Source organism: Aulonocara sp. 'chitande type north' Nkhata Bay, linkage group LG14, assembly GCF_057382095.1.
Source record: "Aulonocara sp. 'chitande type north' Nkhata Bay isolate Kocher_YH1m ecotype deep benthic linkage group LG14, A_spYH_male_GT1.1, whole genome shotgun sequence".
In the NCBI taxonomy this organism is placed as follows: Eukaryota; Metazoa; Chordata; class Actinopteri; order Cichliformes; family Cichlidae; genus Aulonocara; species Aulonocara sp. 'chitande type north' Nkhata Bay.
Window position 1 is genome coordinate 34,481,196 of NC_141357.1, and position 18,583 is coordinate 34,499,778.

The 18,583-nt window shown below is 40.3% G+C and overlaps 2 protein-coding genes across 5 annotated transcripts in view; one reads left to right on the forward strand and one right to left on the reverse strand.

Moving 5' to 3' along the window:
- Positions 1-18,583, forward strand: part of LOC147315053 (galectin-4-like) — a 44,363-nt gene that overhangs the window by 2,145 nt on the left and 23,635 nt on the right. Inside the window, exons 2-17 of one of the 4 annotated variants that reach the window (XM_086262262.1) lie at positions 26-114; positions 418-622; positions 828-941; positions 1,390-1,413; positions 1,501-1,527; positions 1,786-1,815; positions 1,930-1,965; positions 2,073-2,102; positions 2,217-2,252; positions 2,359-2,388; positions 2,502-2,537; positions 2,698-2,724; positions 2,824-2,853; positions 3,214-3,302; positions 3,393-3,558; positions 3,693-4,014. In XM_086262262.1, coding sequence (XP_086118388.1) covers positions 26-114; positions 418-622; positions 828-941; positions 1,390-1,413; positions 1,501-1,527; positions 1,786-1,815; positions 1,930-1,965; positions 2,073-2,102; positions 2,217-2,252; positions 2,359-2,388; positions 2,502-2,537; positions 2,698-2,724; positions 2,824-2,853; positions 3,214-3,302; positions 3,393-3,558; positions 3,693-3,839 — 1,116 coding nt within the window. In that variant the 3' untranslated portion in view covers positions 3,840-4,014. Of the gene's footprint in view, positions 1-16; positions 115-417; positions 623-827; positions 942-1,389; positions 1,414-1,500; positions 1,528-1,642; positions 1,679-1,785; positions 1,816-1,929; positions 1,966-2,072; positions 2,103-2,216; positions 2,253-2,358; positions 2,389-2,501; positions 2,538-2,697; positions 2,725-2,823; positions 2,854-3,213; positions 3,303-3,392; positions 3,559-3,692; positions 4,015-18,583 lie in introns of those variants that run through there. The other 3 variants (XM_086262263.1, XM_086262260.1, XM_086262261.1) reach the window with 3 other exon arrangements.
- LOC147315054 (uncharacterized) overlaps positions 18,335-18,583 on the reverse strand; it is a 3,779-nt gene continuing 3,530 nt past the window's right edge. Inside the window, exon 3 of the mRNA XM_086262680.1 lies at positions 18,335-18,583. This exon is cut by the window's right edge and continues 719 nt beyond it. Coding sequence (XP_086118806.1) covers positions 18,405-18,583 — 179 coding nt within the window. The 3' untranslated portion in view covers positions 18,335-18,404.

Below are 18,583 nucleotides of genomic sequence, written 5' to 3' on the forward strand. Positions count from 1 at the left end.
ACTTAATATTTTGTCCATGGCACAGAACATACCCTATCTAGGGCCTATTTATGGAGGGCTGAGGGAAGGGATGTCCATCTATATCCAGGGGACCATTCCTAAGCACATCACCAGGTGAGTGGAAGACATAAACTTGTGACACTGTACACTTTGCAAGAAATTTATTATAGTTAATAGCTGTTAAATATATTTTGTCCATTCTCAAGGTGGTTATCATTAGTTATAAGGGGCTGGACAGCGTCAACGCGTTAACGTGCTAACCGCGCTAATGCGGTGAAACCATCCAGCCCCAGGCACGGGCGATCCGCGGTAACTCGTTAACGGAGATTTAATGCAGTTATGAAGTGAACATCATTTTAACGAGATTAACGCTGACAGCATTAATTTTATTTTCTCTTTCTTTCTTTTCATTGGCAGGTTCTTTATCAACCTGATTTGCGGAGAATATGAATCCAGCGACATTGCCCTACACTTCAACCCTCGATTTGATGGCTGGGACAAGGTGGTCTTCAACACCTGTCAGAATGGATCCTGGGGATTAGAGGAGAAGATTCACAGGATGCCTTTTCGAAAAGGAGAGCATTTTGAAATGGTCATCATTGTTAATTTTCAGGGCTATCAGGTCAGGTAAAACTGTTGTACAGACAATGCAAACCATTTCTCGTTTACTTTATCCTGTAAGTAAAGACTCAATAAATGGTTTATACTCACTATAATATAATTATAAGGTATTAGTTATAGTCAGTCAGTTATATTATTACCACTTATGCTTCTTTTACTTCTGTATTGATTTAATGCAACACCAATATGACATTATTCTGTTGCAGATTAAAGTAAATGGGATTGATTTCCATACTTTTCAACACCGCATCCCTATGGAGCAAGTTCGTGGGCTGCAGATTGCAGGAGATGTTTCCATCCAGATGATTAATTTTATTGGGGTGAGTCCTCAGCTCCGTGAATCTTCCGCATTGATGCTTCGGGCTTTGCTGGGAAAAATAAATTAAGTCAAAATTATCAAAAGTTTAGATTTAACAAGTCTGGCAGCTGTTGGCTAAGGATTTCTGCTTATGTGCCCAATAGGGCATGCATAGGTATCATGAAGGAATGGGAATAATTAAAAAAGAACGTGTTGCATCATATTCAGAAAAATCTTTTCTTTCATGTTTTGCTGGGTTTAAAAGTCATCTCTTTACAAATGTGAAATTAGCAGATGAATAAATATGTTTGTATGAATGAATGAATATGTATGTTTCTATCAATATGCCAGATTTCTCCTTGTATTTCAAACAACACAATCTTCTGTGTTTAATCATTATTATGGTCAACAGCACTTACTTTGTGAAGATTTTGTTTTTAATTCATTTTTTCCCTATTTGATCTTTTTAGGGTGGAATGGGAGGAGGAATGGGAGTGAGTATATATATGTAATATCAAAATGATACAAATTAATTTACCACAGCTTTTTCATGATTACAGTCATTCCCTGCTTTTCAACAGGGAGGATATCCAGGAGGTGGCATGGGGGTATGTTACTTTTGCTGAAGCATGTTTTGCATTCTGTTTATTTAAATATTACTGTAGTGAGATAAAGTGTGCATATATTTAATTTGAACTGCACCGTGCTTCTTTTGACATCCAGGGAGGTTACCCAGGTGGCATGGGAGGAGGAATGGGAGTAAGTGTACTGAGTAATTGTACATTTGCTTTTGATAAGATCACTGTAATTTTTCAATTGCCACATTAGAATTCATATTATTCAACATTCATATTTGAACCTTTCAGCCAGGAGGATATCCAGAAGGTGGCATGGGGGTATGTTACTTTTGCTGAAGCATGTTTTGCATTCAGTTTCTTTAAATATTACTGGATCTGTAGTGAGAGGAAGTCTGCACATTTGAACTGCACTGTGTTTCTTTTGACTTCCAGGGAGGTTACCCAGGTGGCATGGGAGGAGGAATGGGAGTAAGTGTACTGAGTAACTGAACATTTGCTTTTGATAAGATTGCTGTAATTTTTCAATTGCCACATTAGTACCCAAATGGTAAAACATACATATTTGAACTTTTCAGCCAGGAGGATATCCAGGAGGTGGCATGGGGGTATGTTACTTTTACTGAAGCATGTTTTACATTCAGATTCTTTAAATATTACTGGATCTGTAGTGAGAGGAAGTCTGCACATTTGAACTGCACTGTGTTTCTTTTGACTTCCAGGGAGGTTACCCAGGTGGCATGGGAAGAGGAATGGAAGTAAGTATACTGAATATTGTATACTTGCTTTTGACAAGGCCACTGTAAGTTTTCAAATAACATGCTAGTACACACATCATTAAACAAACATGTTTGAACATTTCAGCCAGGAGGATATCCAGGAGGTGACATGGGGGTAAAAAAAAATACTTTTATTCCTCAGATTTACATTTGCTATATTATAAAATGCAGGTCACACATATGTAATAGAATAAAGTAATTTTAAAACTTCTGATTGATTCCTTGCAGGATGGATATCCAGGATGCATGGGAGGTGGAATGGGGGTATCGAATTATGCTATAACTTAAATAATCTGTGCAAGCTGACTTTTTATGACAAAAATCTGAATGAATTAAAATTTTCCTTCTTTTATCTTTTTTTTGTGTCTTTCATTTTTATTTATTTATTTATTTTTATTTCTTTCTGTTGTTATTATTATTTAAGGGCGCCTTTCCAGGCTCAAATCTGCCGGTGAGAACAATGCACAAAAAATCGACACGTTCTTTTTATACACAGTTCATATATATTCACATTTGCTAAACCTACTCATATTTTCTATCTACTAATCAGGGTATGAGTGGGCAGCCAGTCTACAACCCTGTAAGTAAAATTTGCATAACACTCAACTTTCAGTCCAGTCACTGACTCCACGGGTATTATATCGAAAGATTAAATCTGAAAATATGAGGTGAATTTAGTCAAATGAAGATGATTTGTTTAGAGAACATAAACAAGCTCACATGCTGAACTTTGTTTAATGAAAATGTTCAATTTTACCTTTTCTATTATTATGACTAAGAAAAGCATGTGGGTTGTGAGGCTTGAACTTTTGTTGGTTTCTGAAATGATGCATAACAAAGAAAGTTTGACAATCACTGTTTTGTACACCTCTTATGAGGCCACCTGTGTTACTGTGTAATACTGTAATATTCATATAAGATATCTCATTTTGTTTTTAAGCCTGTGCCCTACTCCAACATCATCCCAGGAGGGATGTTCCCTAAGAGGACCATCGTCATCAGAGGCATGGTTCCCTATGGAGCACACAAGTGTGTGATTTTAAGACTACTTGCCGAAATCTCTAGTGCAGTACTAAAGTGCTAACATGAATGTTTAACGCTCATGGATGTGTGTTTCAGATTAAGCATCAAGTTTTTGGTGAGCAGATCTCGAGATGTCGCTTTCCACATCCATCCGAGATTCAGGGAAGGAATTGTTGTAAGAAACAGTATGATTGGAGGAAACTGGGGCCAGGAGGAGAGAGAAATGAGCATGAATCCATTTATGGAGGGCCAGTACTTTGATGTAAGTAACATCAGTCACGCAGTCGTAATATCAAGTCCTTATGATGAATTTTAGAAGCAAATTTTAATGTGATTTTGGCAAATTCTAGAAAACTTTGTGTGTCAGCATTCAAAAGTTTTCCCTCTGTCCCTCAGATGTCAATCCGTTGTGGAAACCAGAGGTTTAAGGTGTTTGTGAACGGGCAGCACCTGTTTGACTTTTTCCATCGCTGGCAGTCCTTCAATGAGATCGACATGCTGGACATAGAAGGCGATGTGCAGATCTCCTACATCCATTTCTGATACCCCCCCTCCCCAAAAAATAAATAATTTTGTGCAACTTTCAAAACTATGTCATCCACAGAGTTGCTTATCTCAGTTTCTTACCTGCTTTGAGATCAGATATCTCAATAAGATCAAATGTCACCTCAGTATCTGCTGTATTGTTTATACCAGTTAACTGAATTAATAAATCATTAATGATTCATGAATTAATTGATTTATTTCTTATGCAAAGCTTCTTCAGTTCAAAGTCAAATGGTGGAGAGTCCCAGATTTAAGCTCTGTGGGAGTAACCCACCGAGAGGGACAATGGACCCCCTAATGATCCTCTACCTAATCACATGAGCCAAGGTGTGAAAATGGGTGTGGATCACAATCAGCCAAGGTTTCAGGTGAGCTCATTGTGAAACCTAGCCCCACCCTATCATGTGATTTCCTGAGGTCAGATGGCCCAGGATGTGAGTGGGCATTAAGGCATCTGGGAAGGGATCTCAAAACTGGATTATAGATGGCAGACAGTTGGTGTCGTAAACCACTGCCTCTGTTCAAAGATGGTCGCTCACAGTGGACGTAAATGGCTTCTTTTACTCCTCTTTCAAACCATCTGACCAAAATGTGAACATTGGCATCCTCGAAAGAGTGACCTTTGTCCTTTAGATGCAGATGGACCACCAAGTCTGAATAGTTTATATTAATGGGCCAATAGGTTCAACTATAGGAGCACGGGGGTGTGTTTAAATGAGACACAGACAGGAACGTGACTGGAAAGAACCAGTCTGCTTTAGTGAACCAAACCATAAGTTCTGACAACCACAGGGTTAAGGCACTTTACAGAATTGTGGAAAAGAAAATTACAAAAAATTAAAGAAAAGTAAAACCACACAAAACTACTAATATAGCACCCTGGCCAAGTGTTAGCTTTTAGCTCTCAATGTTGGGTGCACCCTGGTAACTGACTCCTTAACTTTTACAGAAAACAGATGACTCAAATTCAATGTCCATTCTAATGAAGATCTTACACACCATTCACATGTGGAAAATGTTCTACACGGCAGCTTATTATTCAGAGTCCTAAATAAAACTTGTCAAGGGGTATAGTCCAAAAATTCCCAGGGTGCGAAAGAAATTAGGGATGAGAAAATTTCAGTCAGTGCTCTTTCATATAACCACCTGAGTGTGAAAGTGTGAGTGATACAGGCCTACCACACCGCAAGGTGCAGCAGATCATCAGGTGGAAAAGAAGGAAATCTCGGTCTCAGAAGAGGAATTCAAATACTAATTATGCTGTTCTAGCTATAATCCACAACTTAGGCTTGTGTTGAGATCATATTAGACATCAATTTGCAATTAAAATACTCAAATTTGCAAAAAAAAAAAACCCACTTCTCTTATACAACCTATCCATTACCGCAATGTATTGTCAAAACATTTTTTTGTAAATTGCAAAATAAGCACTTTTCCAAAAACAATAGGAAAACATTAAAACTTACCAAGCAAATTATATAAAGTTATTGCATATGCAACAATTATTAATCAAAATAATTCAGATGAATTCAGTTATACAACAATAAGTTGTTCAAATAACTTTTGATTTGAACAAACAGACAAAAATTAACTGAGGCATACACAATATGTGCTCACCGATCTCAGTGCATCATGCTCTCATAGTGATGTGCGAATCATGAACGAATCGTTCAATACTCGAGAATCACTTTACTGACTCGTGAATCATGATTCACAAGCCCAACTGACTCGTTGACTGACTCATCCCTGTTACTGAAGCAAACTAATTTCATTAGTAGAAATATATCTAGCTCATAATTAAAATTGTGGAAAAAAACAACAACAACCAGTTTCTTAACAAAAACATTTCTGCTCTGGACTGGACGAAAAAACCCTGAGTAAAAACCTCACATCAAGACAATAGCTCATCAGTTCACAGCATCGCTGTGCTAACATGCTAACAGCACATTTGAGCTACTCAAACATGTGGGGCTCTAAATGACATAACAGGGCACGTTTTTTACTCTTTAATGACAGTAATATGATGTCTCAACGTGAATACAAATAAACATAAGTTGTACTTTAAGTGTTACCTCACTCCTGGAAGCAGAATGAGATGAACTTTCAGGCAGTTGATAACAAATTAGACTTAACAAGGCTAACAGTTTAGCTCCACACAGTGCTCTATAAAGTCACTGGAAAACTGTAGCATCCGACTATTTACTCACTGCCACTATTTTCAATATGGAACATCGCTGATAACCAGTGAACTTATGTGCAGCAGAATTTGTCGCAAACTTATATCTAGTACTTTTTCCAACTTAAAAACTTCAGTGTCTCAGCAAACAAAACACTGCAGCACAGCACTCTTTTCCACCCCCAAGCACACGACTACACATGTCTAGAAGCGGACACAGGGAGATCATTTTATGTGGGTTACAGATTATTGTCAAGGCCATTCCAATGACAAAATGATAAACTAAATACCTAGAAAATAAGTGCATACTGTTGTGTCTTTCTCTTGGATTCTGTTATGTACAGCGCCAAACGCTGTCCCTGTAGAAAATCCTCAGACTCCTAAGTTATAGCAAAGATGTATACATTACATGAATCAGGACATGCACATGTAACAACTGTCAGTGAGGAAAGACTTGCTTTCTTAACACTATGACTCGCTCAGTGTACTTGAACTGCAATTTATTTATTTATTTTTAAAGATGTATATTGGGAATACGTCTTTAGATGGAAAGCCAACAGATGCACAACCTCCTCCATGAAGTTCGTGTTTTGACACTTCTGACAATTTTAAGGTTAACGAAAAATAGGGTCAAGTTAAGGCAACCAAGCTAGGCATTCTTAACCTCTTCATAAACTTTCTTATTGTACGTATTAACATAGCCTTAAAAACAACAAGTTTTCTGATCAGATAATTCACTTTGTGTAAAACAGGCTCTGCTGCTTCTTTCTTCCAAGAATGGATGAAGTTTATTCTTATATAATTGTTTCCTTGGGTGTGACAGGTCCTCCATACAAGTGCTGACTCACTGTAAAGTTCAAGCTTTCGGGTTTAGTCTGGCAGTGTCTGAGCTGTTTTTACGAAGAGTTTTTTTTTTTTTTTTAGCTTAATTACTCTTTTGCATTCAGGTGGTTGAACAGAAATGGTGTGTTTGTTAGGAATTAATTTCTCTGATTCTGCTGCAGTGTGTGTGGGCATGTAGCATGGAATCTAGACCTCTTCACCCTCTTATTGATAAGAGTGTCCCCAACTGCTACAGCAAATGTAATTTTACACTCACTTGGCTCTGGATAGTGTAATAAAACTTCATAAGACAAGGTTGGCTTATAAGGCGTTTTTTCAACCCGTCATTTTATAAGAAAGGGGTTGAAAATAAAATATCAGTTCTTTATGTCCTTGGAATGAATTTGGCTGCTTGTTTATGAGTACGTCTGCGCAAACTATATATAGAGAGCCACATAAGGTTTCTTCTTGCTGTTAGAAAGAATCAGCGATGGGCTGGATTATGTTCTTTGTACTTGTACTGGGATAGCACACTTTGGCAGTGACCAGTCTTGTCATTTTTAAGAGTGAGTCTGTCACTGCCAGGGCATTTTCTTGGATCCATTCCTGTCCTCGAGCAGCTCAACAGTTGGAGTGCGAATGGGAGTGAAGTGGCATGATGACTGTAGAGGCAATGTGGCTGTGGAGTAAGAACTGTTGCGAAATAAGATAAACACTAGATAGATTCACAATGCTGTCCATACTGCCCAGGCTTTTGTATTAAATATTGAAATGCTGAGCCTCTGTTGGCTTCAAAAATGATTTCACTGAAACAAATAAAACAACATTTGGTACAAACCAAATTGTTTGGAAATGCCTGATTAATATTTACTAGAGTACTGTAATTAAGCACTGCAAAGTAATTTGATTTAGCTGATTTAATCATAACATGACTGACATTTGTAAGTGTACTTCATAGACTTGCATACAACACACAGTGTTGCTGTGTTATAGTTATTTAATATTTTGTCCATGGCACAGAACATACCCTATCTAGGGCCTATTTATGGAGGGCTGAGGGAAGGGATGTCCATCTATATCCAGGGGACCATTCCTAAGCACATCACCAGGTGAGTAGAAGACATAAACTTGTGACACTGTACACTTTGCAAGATATTTATTATAGTTAATAGCTGTTAAATATATTTTGTCCATTCTCAAGGTGGTTATCATTAGTTATAAGGGGCTGGACAGCGTCAATGCGTTGTATGTGAATTTTCAGTCAAACCTTTGTTTTAGGTGTATTTGACCAATGTCTAGAATGTGAAATGTTGGTATAACGGTGCTACTTGAAGCCTGAAAAAGATCTCCCATAAATAAAAATGAGCAAACAGCAGTAGCAGATGTCCTGACTGGGTTCTACGTTAGCATTTAGATCCCTCCAGAGTTTTGTGCACACGGTTTAGGTAAAAATGAAAAAGGTTGAGTTTTTACATTTAGTTCAGTATTACTTGTTGCCTGTGTCCTTGTCTTTTGGGAAAATACTTTACACAAGTAATGGCTCAAAAAGGATTCCTTTTTTTTTACTGTGCTGCAATTGATTACTGGATTATTTGTGCCATTAATTAGTGTCAACTAATTTTTATTCAATCTCCACATAGGATATGCTTGTGAAGATGGAATATGGGGGAGAGCAGAAGTGCGTTGAAGTTCCACAAAGGGATGAATGAAGGACATGCATATTGTATTGAAGAAATAAGTGATGAGAATGCTATTATTTGCATTTACCAGCTCACCTATGTCAGACCTTTTGATAAACAAAATTCTAATGAAAGTGAGAACATGTACACTGTTACATCTTTCAGAAAATGTTTTGAAATTGTGGTGCACAGTTCAGAATAAATGTTTTTCAAAAACCATTGCATCTTTTTAGTTAATGTTTATTTCCAAAAGAAATTTCTAGATGTTCAGAACAGTAAAATTCCCGCTTATTAGAATTAATTAGAAGATAACTCTTACGTAGTTAAACTAAAATACTCTTTTGAGAGTTAATATATAAACTCTTAACACCAAGTGTTAAATTATCAACTCCAGACAGATTTGGTGTTTAACACTAAATCAGAGTTAACGTACCGACTCTCCAAAAAGAGTTAAATTAACACTCTCTGGTGTGGACCCACATAGACACTTTAATAGTGTTGAAATCAAATCCGACAGTGTTAATTTGAACATGCTGGATTTGCTGTGTATATTTTAGTGCTAAAAACTAAGTACAGGGAGCCTACATCTCCTATGACTAACTGTCTGACAACCACTCAAACACTCATCAAGTTTGGGGATGGCAGCAGCACATTGGTTGTGACAGCCAGCAAATGTCAGACCACCTACAAGGAGCACCTTTAAGCACCTTGTAACTCTAATATGAACCTTAAACCCAACAAGTGTTGCAGCAGGTCATTCAAACCCTGTTGCACTTGCTGGGATTTTTCTGCCGTGACATCTACCTAAAACACTGCCAGAAGAGGGAAATGCATCATGTGATTAATAACAATAATAAAAACAATTTCTTCTACCTAACCCCCATTTACAGCAACTTGCAGCATCTCAGATATACGCAGCTAATCAACGTCGTTGACAGGCTATGACAGCGTCCTTATGTGCCGACACTGGTGTTTTAGCTAGCAAAGCAGCTGGCTGATGTGGAGTGAAGCCACATTAATGACAACGTGTACAACCATTGGAGATGTGAGCAGGACAGACAGAACAACTGACGGAAAAAGTGTGGACTTTATACCAGTTTTTAAATTGTGTTGATTGGCCACGTAAAACCAGAGTTATGATAAAAATATCTGCAATGTTTGGTTTTCTTTCTGAATACTATCGTTGCGGGAAGAAATGGTAAAACCGGCGTTTTATAAGGAAAACGCTGGAAAGCACTCTCCACCTGTGAGCAAAAACAAAACCAAAAAAATCCCACCCTTTCCTATTGGTGGAAAAATGTACCATGTCGACCAATCAAAAGATGATAAGGCAACGTGGTATTTAGTTGTTTAGGAAGGGGGAAGTTTTAGGAGTTACGGCGGTGTTTTGAGATGTGAGAGATTTGCGACGTTTAGCGCAAATCTTGTGTAGTTAGTGTGTAGTGTAGTTTTTGTTGTGTGTGTCAGAACAATGAGGCGACTGCTGAATGTTACAGGTGTTACAGCAGTGATACATCTCCTGTTGTCAGGCCTGCAGGTATCAGGCTGTTGTTCTCCTTTATCTCATAGTGGACAGAAATTATTTTTGGAGTGGCACAAATAATTTGTGTGGCATCAAATTTAATGCAGAACAGCTGATTGTTCTGTAAATAGTTTGAAATGAACTTCCCCTGCCAGTGGCGAACTCCCTCAGACATCGGTGCGTTGGTGGTTCTTTGTGTCTGGGGATGGGCGTCCAGGTACACACCGGCTCACTCCTTGGCGGCCGCTTATCGGGGCCTGGAGCCTGGGGCTCGCTCGGGCCACTTCGGAAGTGGGGTGCCCCGGCCTCTCGGCCTGGGGCTCGGTCACTCAGGCACAGCTGGCTGCCGGCGGAGCTCACGGGCGCGTCACTGCAACTCCCCCTGGCTTCTGCTCCGCGGCTGCTGAGTGAGCCCTCATCTGGGACTCTCCTCAGCTCTTTCTGGGACAGTGGCGCGGCTGCCCCTCTGTTAGTCTTCCTTGGTCTCTTGTGTTCTGGGGGCCTCTGGATGTCTGGAGTTTTGATATATGCTTTTTTTTTTTTTCCTGCCCATTCTGTTGGTTTTTGTTTTTTGCCCTTCTCCCCCGTCCCTCTTCTCAGCTGTTTCTCTTTCCCTCTTTCTTTCTCCCCTTCTTTCCTCCAGTCAAGTCTGTCCCGTATTCAGCAAGTGAAAATAAAATAAACAATAAAAGGTGAATCAAATGGACCATTATGGCAAGGCTGGATGGTCAATTTGGTAAAGTAAATCCGTTGGGCATCTTTCTTTGCCTTTAGACAATAATTCTGATGGCAAAAGAGCCAAACGGGACAAGCAAAAAAAAAAAAAAAAAAAAAAAAAATGTCTGGAGTTTTGATCTTTCCTGTGCTCATTTTTAGGGAGTATCCCAATTCAAAGTGCCCAAAGTGAGCTTTTACGCGAAGCTTGTTTCATTTAGGTTTAATCGAGTCTAATTGGGCTCTATCTTAATTGTTGATGGTTTCATTTTATTTCATATTGCAACATTCGTTTTGAAAATATGAAGGTGGCAAAGTGGTTAAATGTTTTACTTTCACAAAACGTGTAGCTCTGTAATCTGAATTAACAAGTTAGACTGAGATAAAAAATCTGTAATTAGCCCCAAACAGGAGATTGTGCAATACTGTACAACCGCTATTTCATTTTTTTTCTGATAGAAGCTTACGCCTCTTTGTCAGCTGAAACTCTATTTAACTGCGTTATTTTAAATGTCTTATATTTAAACGAGGAGATAGTGCACACATCTGTTTCCAAACAAACTTTTCTGTCTCAAAATCCCAAACTTTAGGTGTTACATATCACTGTGCAGTGTGTAAAAACACGGGAACAGCCTCTAATGTTACAGTTGGGAATGGAGAAATTACAAACCATAATGCCTTCACACAGATTAAACTTGCAAAAAGTGCACAGAAAATAATCCCTTTAGCCACAGGTAAATAATCTGGCGGTCGTTTCTGCCCTTTATCTCTGATAGTTTCCAAAAAAGCTCCTGGTTACATCTTTGCTTAAAAAAATCACGTGGGAATCAGACAGGTGAATGCTGACTGGCTGATAGCCCGCTGCAGCCGTTAGCTGAAATGTACAGCTCGAGATATTTAAAACAGAAAAGTGATCCCGTGTCTGCCTCATCAGGTGAAATGGGATCCAGGAAAGCAGTTTGCTCATTGCCCCGGTCCCAGAGAGACATGTAATTACGCTGTGTCACTGCATCATTTCATGTCTGGCACTGATCACCACCTGCACTCATGTATATATCTTTCTACGTAGCACTCATAATTCTTATTCTCATGTATATATCTCATGTATATCTCATGCACATATCTTTCTTTCTACATAGCACTTTAATTCTTATTGTTTGCACTGAAGCACCGCAGCAATTTCCTAATGTTGTAAACCTCAACATCTGGCAATAAACCCATTCTGATTCTGATTCTGATTCTAAAATCAATTGGGCCCCTGTCGCGATGACAGCTCTAATTTCACACTTGATACCAAAATAATTAAAGAGCCCGAAGCGTTTTCAGTACAAATGAACTGCTGCAGGGGTGTGGTTGGCATGAGGAGCGGCAGCTTTAACAGCAAAATACAAAAACAGTCATTTTGCTTTTAGATATAAATAAACAGCTAGACAAAAGCTTCAGTGACAACAATGGAAGGATTACTTAATGAGAACATGGACACACAGTTCTCACCCTTATATTCTTACATAAACAGAAAATAAGTATTCCTGTTTTCATGTAAATACTGAGTGCTAGGCCTTTGCGCTACTCAGTGTTTGGCATGCAAATATGACAATCGGTTTGGGCTTGCATTTAGATTTAAAGGGTTTAACCTGGAGGGATCTTATCTCTGACCTGTGCTCTCATGATAAACAGCAATAAACTGTGTTTCAGCGTCTTTACGGAAGGCTGCGAAATAAAATACACACAAAATACACGCCTGTGAGAAAATACACACAGTCACAGCAAGACTTCAGACACAAAACCCCGAGGCTTTCATTATTATATCTGGAGACTTTAACCATGCCACACTGGACTCTACTCTGGCTGCTTTTCACCAGTTTGTGAATTGTCCCACAAGAAGCAACAGGACAATTGACCTACTGTATGCTAATGTGAGAGATGCATACAGAGCCACCCCCCTCCCCCCACTAGGGAAGTCAGACCACAACCTGGTTTACCTACAGCCACAATACACACCCCTCGTCCAAAGGCAGCCGATCACAACGCGCTCCATCCGGAGATGGACCCCAGAAAAGGAGGATGCTCTGAGGGACTGTTATGACACCACAGACTGGGATGTGCTCCTGAGCCCACATGGTGAGGACATAGAGGGGGCGACACACTGTCTTACAGACTACCTCAACTTTTGTGTGGACACGGTCGCCCCTGCTAAGACGGTACGGTGTTATCCTAATAACAAACCGTGGGTAACACAGGAAGTCAAAGCTGTCCTCAACATGAAGAAGAAGGCTTTCAGGAGCAAAGTGAAGGAGGAGATGAAGGCAGCACAGCGGGAGGTGAAACGCTGCCTGAGGGAAGCAAAGGACACCTACAGGAGGAAGGTGGAGCAGAAGTTGGAGAGGAACAATATGAGGGAGGTCTGGAATGGTGTGAAAACCATCACAGGCCACAACACCAAGAAAAGCACAGTGGGGGGGGACTGTGGAGAAGGCAAACGAACTCAACAACTTCTTCAACAGGTTTGACCAGCCCACAACCCCCCCACCCTCACCTTCACTACAGAGTCCAATCCCCACTCTCCTACCTCCCTCGCTTCCCCCCCTTCCTGACACCATGACACCCCCCTCCTCCAATCCCTCTCTCAGCAGCAAGACATCTCCCCCCCTCCCCTCTTCCCAAACATCTCCCAGTGTCACAGTGGATCAGGTCAGGAGACAACTGAGGAAGCTTCGCCCCAGAAAGGCAGCAGGCCCAGACAAGGTGTGTCCTAGGATGCTAAAGGCGTGTGCTGCTGAACTTGGGGAGCCGCTACAACGAGTCTTCAACCTCAGTCTGCGACTGGGGAGAGTGCCCGCCCTATGGAAGACATCCTGCATCGTCCCGGTCCCCAAAAAGAACCGGCCCAATGAGCTGAATGACTTCCGACCGGTGGCACTGACGTCACATCTTATGAAGACTCTAGAGCGGCTCTTCCTCAACCTCCTCCGACCACAGGTACAACATGCCCAGGACCCACTACAGTTTGCATACAAGGTGGGTGTCGGAGTGGAGGATGCCATCCTGTACCTCCTACACAGAGCCCACTCACACCTGGATGGGGGAAAAGGCACGGTCAGGATCCTGTTTCTTGACTTTTCCAGTGCCTTTAATACCATCCGGCCCTGTATGCTTCAAGAAAAACTGAACAGGATGGAGGTGGACCCCTGCCTGGTGGCTTGGATCTCCGACTACCTCACCGACAGACCACAGTACGTCAGGCTGAAGGACATCACGTCTGACACAGTGGTCAGCAGCACAGGAGCACCACAGGGAACTGTGCTGTGCCCTCTTCTCTTCACCCTGTACACCTCTGACTTCTGCTACAACTCTGAATTATGCCACATTCAGAAGTTTGCAGACGACACAGCCATCATGGGGTGTATCTGGGATGATCAGGAAGAGGAGTACAGAAGTCTGGTGAGGAACTTTGTCGCATGGAGTCACACAAACCACCTGCAACTCAACACCTCAAAGACTAAGGAACTGGTTGTGGACTTCGGGAGGTCTAGAGCAGGTCCACTGCCGGTTCAGATAGAGGGGGAGGAGGTGGAGGTGGTCAACAAGTACAAGTACCTCGGGCTGTGGGTGGACAATAAACTGGACTGGTCATGCAACACAGAGCACCTGTATAAAAAAGCCCAAAGCCGACTGTACTTCCTCAGGAGGCTGAGGTCTTTTAACATCTGCAGGAAGCTCCTGAGGATGTTTTACCAGTCGGTGGTTGCTGGAGTACTTTTCTATGCTGTGGTGTGCTGGGGGAGCAGCACAGCAAAGAAGGACTCATCCAGGCTGGAGAAACTGATCAGGAGGGCTAGCTCTGTGGTCGGCATGAAGCTGGACACTCTGGTGACAGTGGCAGAGAAAAGGACATTAAAGAAACTGATGGACATTATGGACAATGCCAGGCATCCTCTGCACACGGCCATTAACAACCAGAAGAGTCTGTTCAGTGACAGGTTGCTTCTCCCAAAGACAAGAACTAACAGACTTAAAAACTCCTTTGTCCCACACGCCATCAGACTGTTTAACTCCTCTCTGGAGGGGAGAGGGAGGGGAAACAGGAGGACAAAGGAGGGAACAACTAAGCTGTAGTGCCTCTTCACCTCACTGTGCAATACCTTTTGTGCAATACTTTTGTAAATAGTCAACTGTGCAATAGACTCAATACTTGAAATGTGCAATTCACTTGTATTTTTATTTTTATTCCTATTTATTCTATTTATCCCCTTCGTATATTTTATTTATATTGTCTCTGTATTTATATATATGTGTGTGTGTATAACTCTGTAACTTCTGTCGGTGCTGTGCTTTTTTGGAAATCGAATTTCCCAGAGGAACCCACCCGAGGGATTAATAAAGTTCTATCTTATCTTATCTTATCTTCATGTCGGTTACCTTCACGTGCTGCTCTTTGGCAGTTTTACAGCTTTTATTCTGAACATCTTTCTGAAGTGACTGGTTTTTGCTTGTATTCAGCAGAAACTGGAAACTAATCCAACTTGCTGAATGTATTTACACAGTCTTGTTTGCCTCCAGTGCAGTGTCTTTGTCACAAATGTGAGAAACAAATTAAAAGGTGATCATGCCAAAAGGTAGTGAAATTAATACAAAATTGTGAAGGCAAAGTGCCAGAAGAGTAAATACATGGTCACAAACTGTGTATCAGGTTAAATTGTCTAAGTGAGGGTTATGCTTGTGTTTTACTATAACACCATCTAGTGGATATCTAGTGCTCATTGTTCTTTGACAAATACTTTCAAATAGCTTCACAGTGCAAAGCAACCAGAACTGAAGGCAGATACAGTAAAGGCCTCGCAAGGGAGGAAACAACATTTGATATCTATGAGTTCTACACTCCAAACGGTCAATTATTAACAAAAAAACTTGCTTGTCCAATTTGAGCCTTTGAAAATGGGGGGATTGTATGAAAAAGGCCTAACTCCTGAACGAGCATTTTCAAGGATTTCAAGCACCTGTACCAGTTCAATGTTCACTTGAAAGACCCCCTTATAAAGTACTTCTAGCTGAAATGATGAGGACAAAATCCGTGCTGCTTGTTTGTGAAAAATCTGAAAGTTGTGGCTGTATAGACAAACACAGTGAAAAATTTCTGAAGTCTCAGTGTCTCCCTGTGTGTTGATGCAGAATGTGTGCACACAGAAGACTCAGTGCCAGTTATCAATTTAGTTATTTATTTTTTGCACTGCATTAGATAACATCAAAATAGTGTTTTCAAAAATGACAATAATATTCCCAATTGTGTTATTTTTATGTTGTAATCTTTATGAAAAAACTTAAAAAAAACAAACAAAAACAAAACACCTACCTCATAATCTTTTGAGTCTGGTATATGGCGGGGCGCTGTGGACACCCAAGTTTGTGAATGCAATAACTCAAGAACAAGACAATGTAGAATTTTTAAATTAATACCATGGTTGCATTTACTAAAAATCTCTGTAAGGTTTAAATCTCAGGGACCTTGACTTCAAGGTCAGAGCTTAACTTTTCTAAAGAAAAGAGGATTTTCCCATTTATAAAACATGTATGTCTACTAGGAGGCTAAAGGTTAGCACTATATTTAAAAAGAGTTACAAACAACAATTAGATGATGCTTAAAGCTGGTTTATTTAATAAACATCCAGTTTATTTCCAATTTGGATCAAATTATGTCTGATTGAAGGACTGATGTAATGGTAAGTTGTCCGCTGCTCCGCTTTGAATATTGGTAAGAACTTGACACAGAGATTACTTAATGGATTTTAAGCAAAATTGTGCCTTAGTTCAAGAACATATTCATCAGTTGTTTTTATGTTTTTAGGCTTTTTTTCCCTTTTCACAAGAATTGCTAGTTCCCCTAGAGTTTTGGCCACCTCAACAATCAAGTGATTCCCTATGAGCAAGCAATGAGCGACAGTGGGAAGGAAAAACTCCCTTCTAAAAGGAAGAAACTTATCATGTTTGGTTTTGATAACCATCACTTCAAATAGAAAAAAACAGCACAAAAACACTCATAACTATGACCCTCATTCGGAAATAGGCACCTGCACCGGGAGCAAACAAGGCGCACAAAAGTGGCGCCGCAGACGGAGAAAAAGCGCGGCATACTTTTACGTTTTAAAATTGACTTGGTTTGCACTTTGAGAATCAACTTGTGAGAACTGTGACTACTGTTCATGTGCTGCAATAAACGAGAGACCACTGTATATAATAATAAGTATATAATATAATATTCTCTATGACTATTGTCTTCGACCTGTTAACATTTAATATTGTCTTGATAGAGTCAAATAATCATGCAGCAGAGTCCTCCCCTGTTGCTTCTCCTGACTCCCCAGTCCCTGGTCCCTCCACTCCTACTGCTGCACCCACAGGTATGAACATCAAGCACTGATAGCTTTTTACTTGCTTGAATCCCCTTGTGATCACCTTTACTAAATATCTACAACCAATCTGTTCATATCCTGGTTTTCTTCAATTTTGAAAATGAAAATCTAGTAGCAGCCTTCTCATTTCTTTGTGGTGTTTTGTTCTGTGTTTTACAGGCCCACAGAGGAGGACAGCTCGAAGGCGGGCGAGGGAAGGGTCCCAGGACGGTCCATCGGCAGTGGAGCTGGCTATCCTGGAGTGCCTAAAGAGGCCACGCCCGTCTGCAACAGAATATTTTCTCCTCAGCCTTGTTCCTGCTCTGGAGAGCATGCCGCCTCAGACACAAGAATTCGTGAAATTCCAAATTTCTAAATCAGTTTTTGAAAATAGCACAGCTGTGCTAAATTTGGAAACATTGGACCCTAATGATCAGTAGTTTTCTGATGAGGCAGCAGCTCTCCAGGGCAGAAACAATGTTCTTATGTTTCTCCTCCTTCTCCCTGAGGCTCTTCCACTCCAAGCTGGGTCCTTTTTATTCCTGTCTGTCTGTAAATAGTTAGATTTCATATATTTATGTTATTTAGGTCCTTTTGTTACTGAATTTATATATTTTATCAAATAAACATTTATAATGACAAATGTCTTTGTTCTACTACACAGCAAATATTGGCACCCGACTTGACAAAAGTAGAATTTATTTCATATTACACTAATAACAAAACATACTAATACAGTGGGATGCATAAGTTTGGGCAACATTGTGAAAAGTAATTATTTTCCTGTACAAATTGTTGGTTGTCTCAATAAAAATTGTCAGTTAAATACATCATATAGGAGACACACAGTGATATTTGAGAAGTGAAATGCAGTTCACTGGATTTACAGAAAGTGTGCCATAACTGTTTAAACTAAAGCAAGCAGGTGCATAAATTGGTAACACAAAAAAAGAGAAATAACATAAATATGTAGTGTATATCAATGTGTGTGTCTCCTATATGATATATGTAAGTGACATTTTTTACTGTAACAGCGATTCATACAGGAATATAATGACTATTAATAAGGTTGCCCAAACTTTTGCACCACACTGTATATAGGAACATAGTGAAGACAAGTTGCAGAGTAAAAAGAGGTTAGTTTATTTTGGAGTAGAGCTCCATTTATTAAGAAAATGTTAAAAAGACAGGAACACTCTTTAGAGGTTTGTGGGTGGCTCTTAAAAGAGCCGTTGTGGGGAAGTCGTTCAGACTTCAAACAGGCTACTCCTTTGGTTGCCAAGACACAGCTCCCTCTGCCGAGAAGTGAGCCATGAACTTCTCCCTCACCAGGACAGCCTCTCTGGAGGAGTTGTTTGCTGCCATACGACCCAGGTCTTGCAACGGCTCCACCACAGCAGGCGCCACACCTCTCACAGCAGGTGCCCCTCTCTCGTCCACAC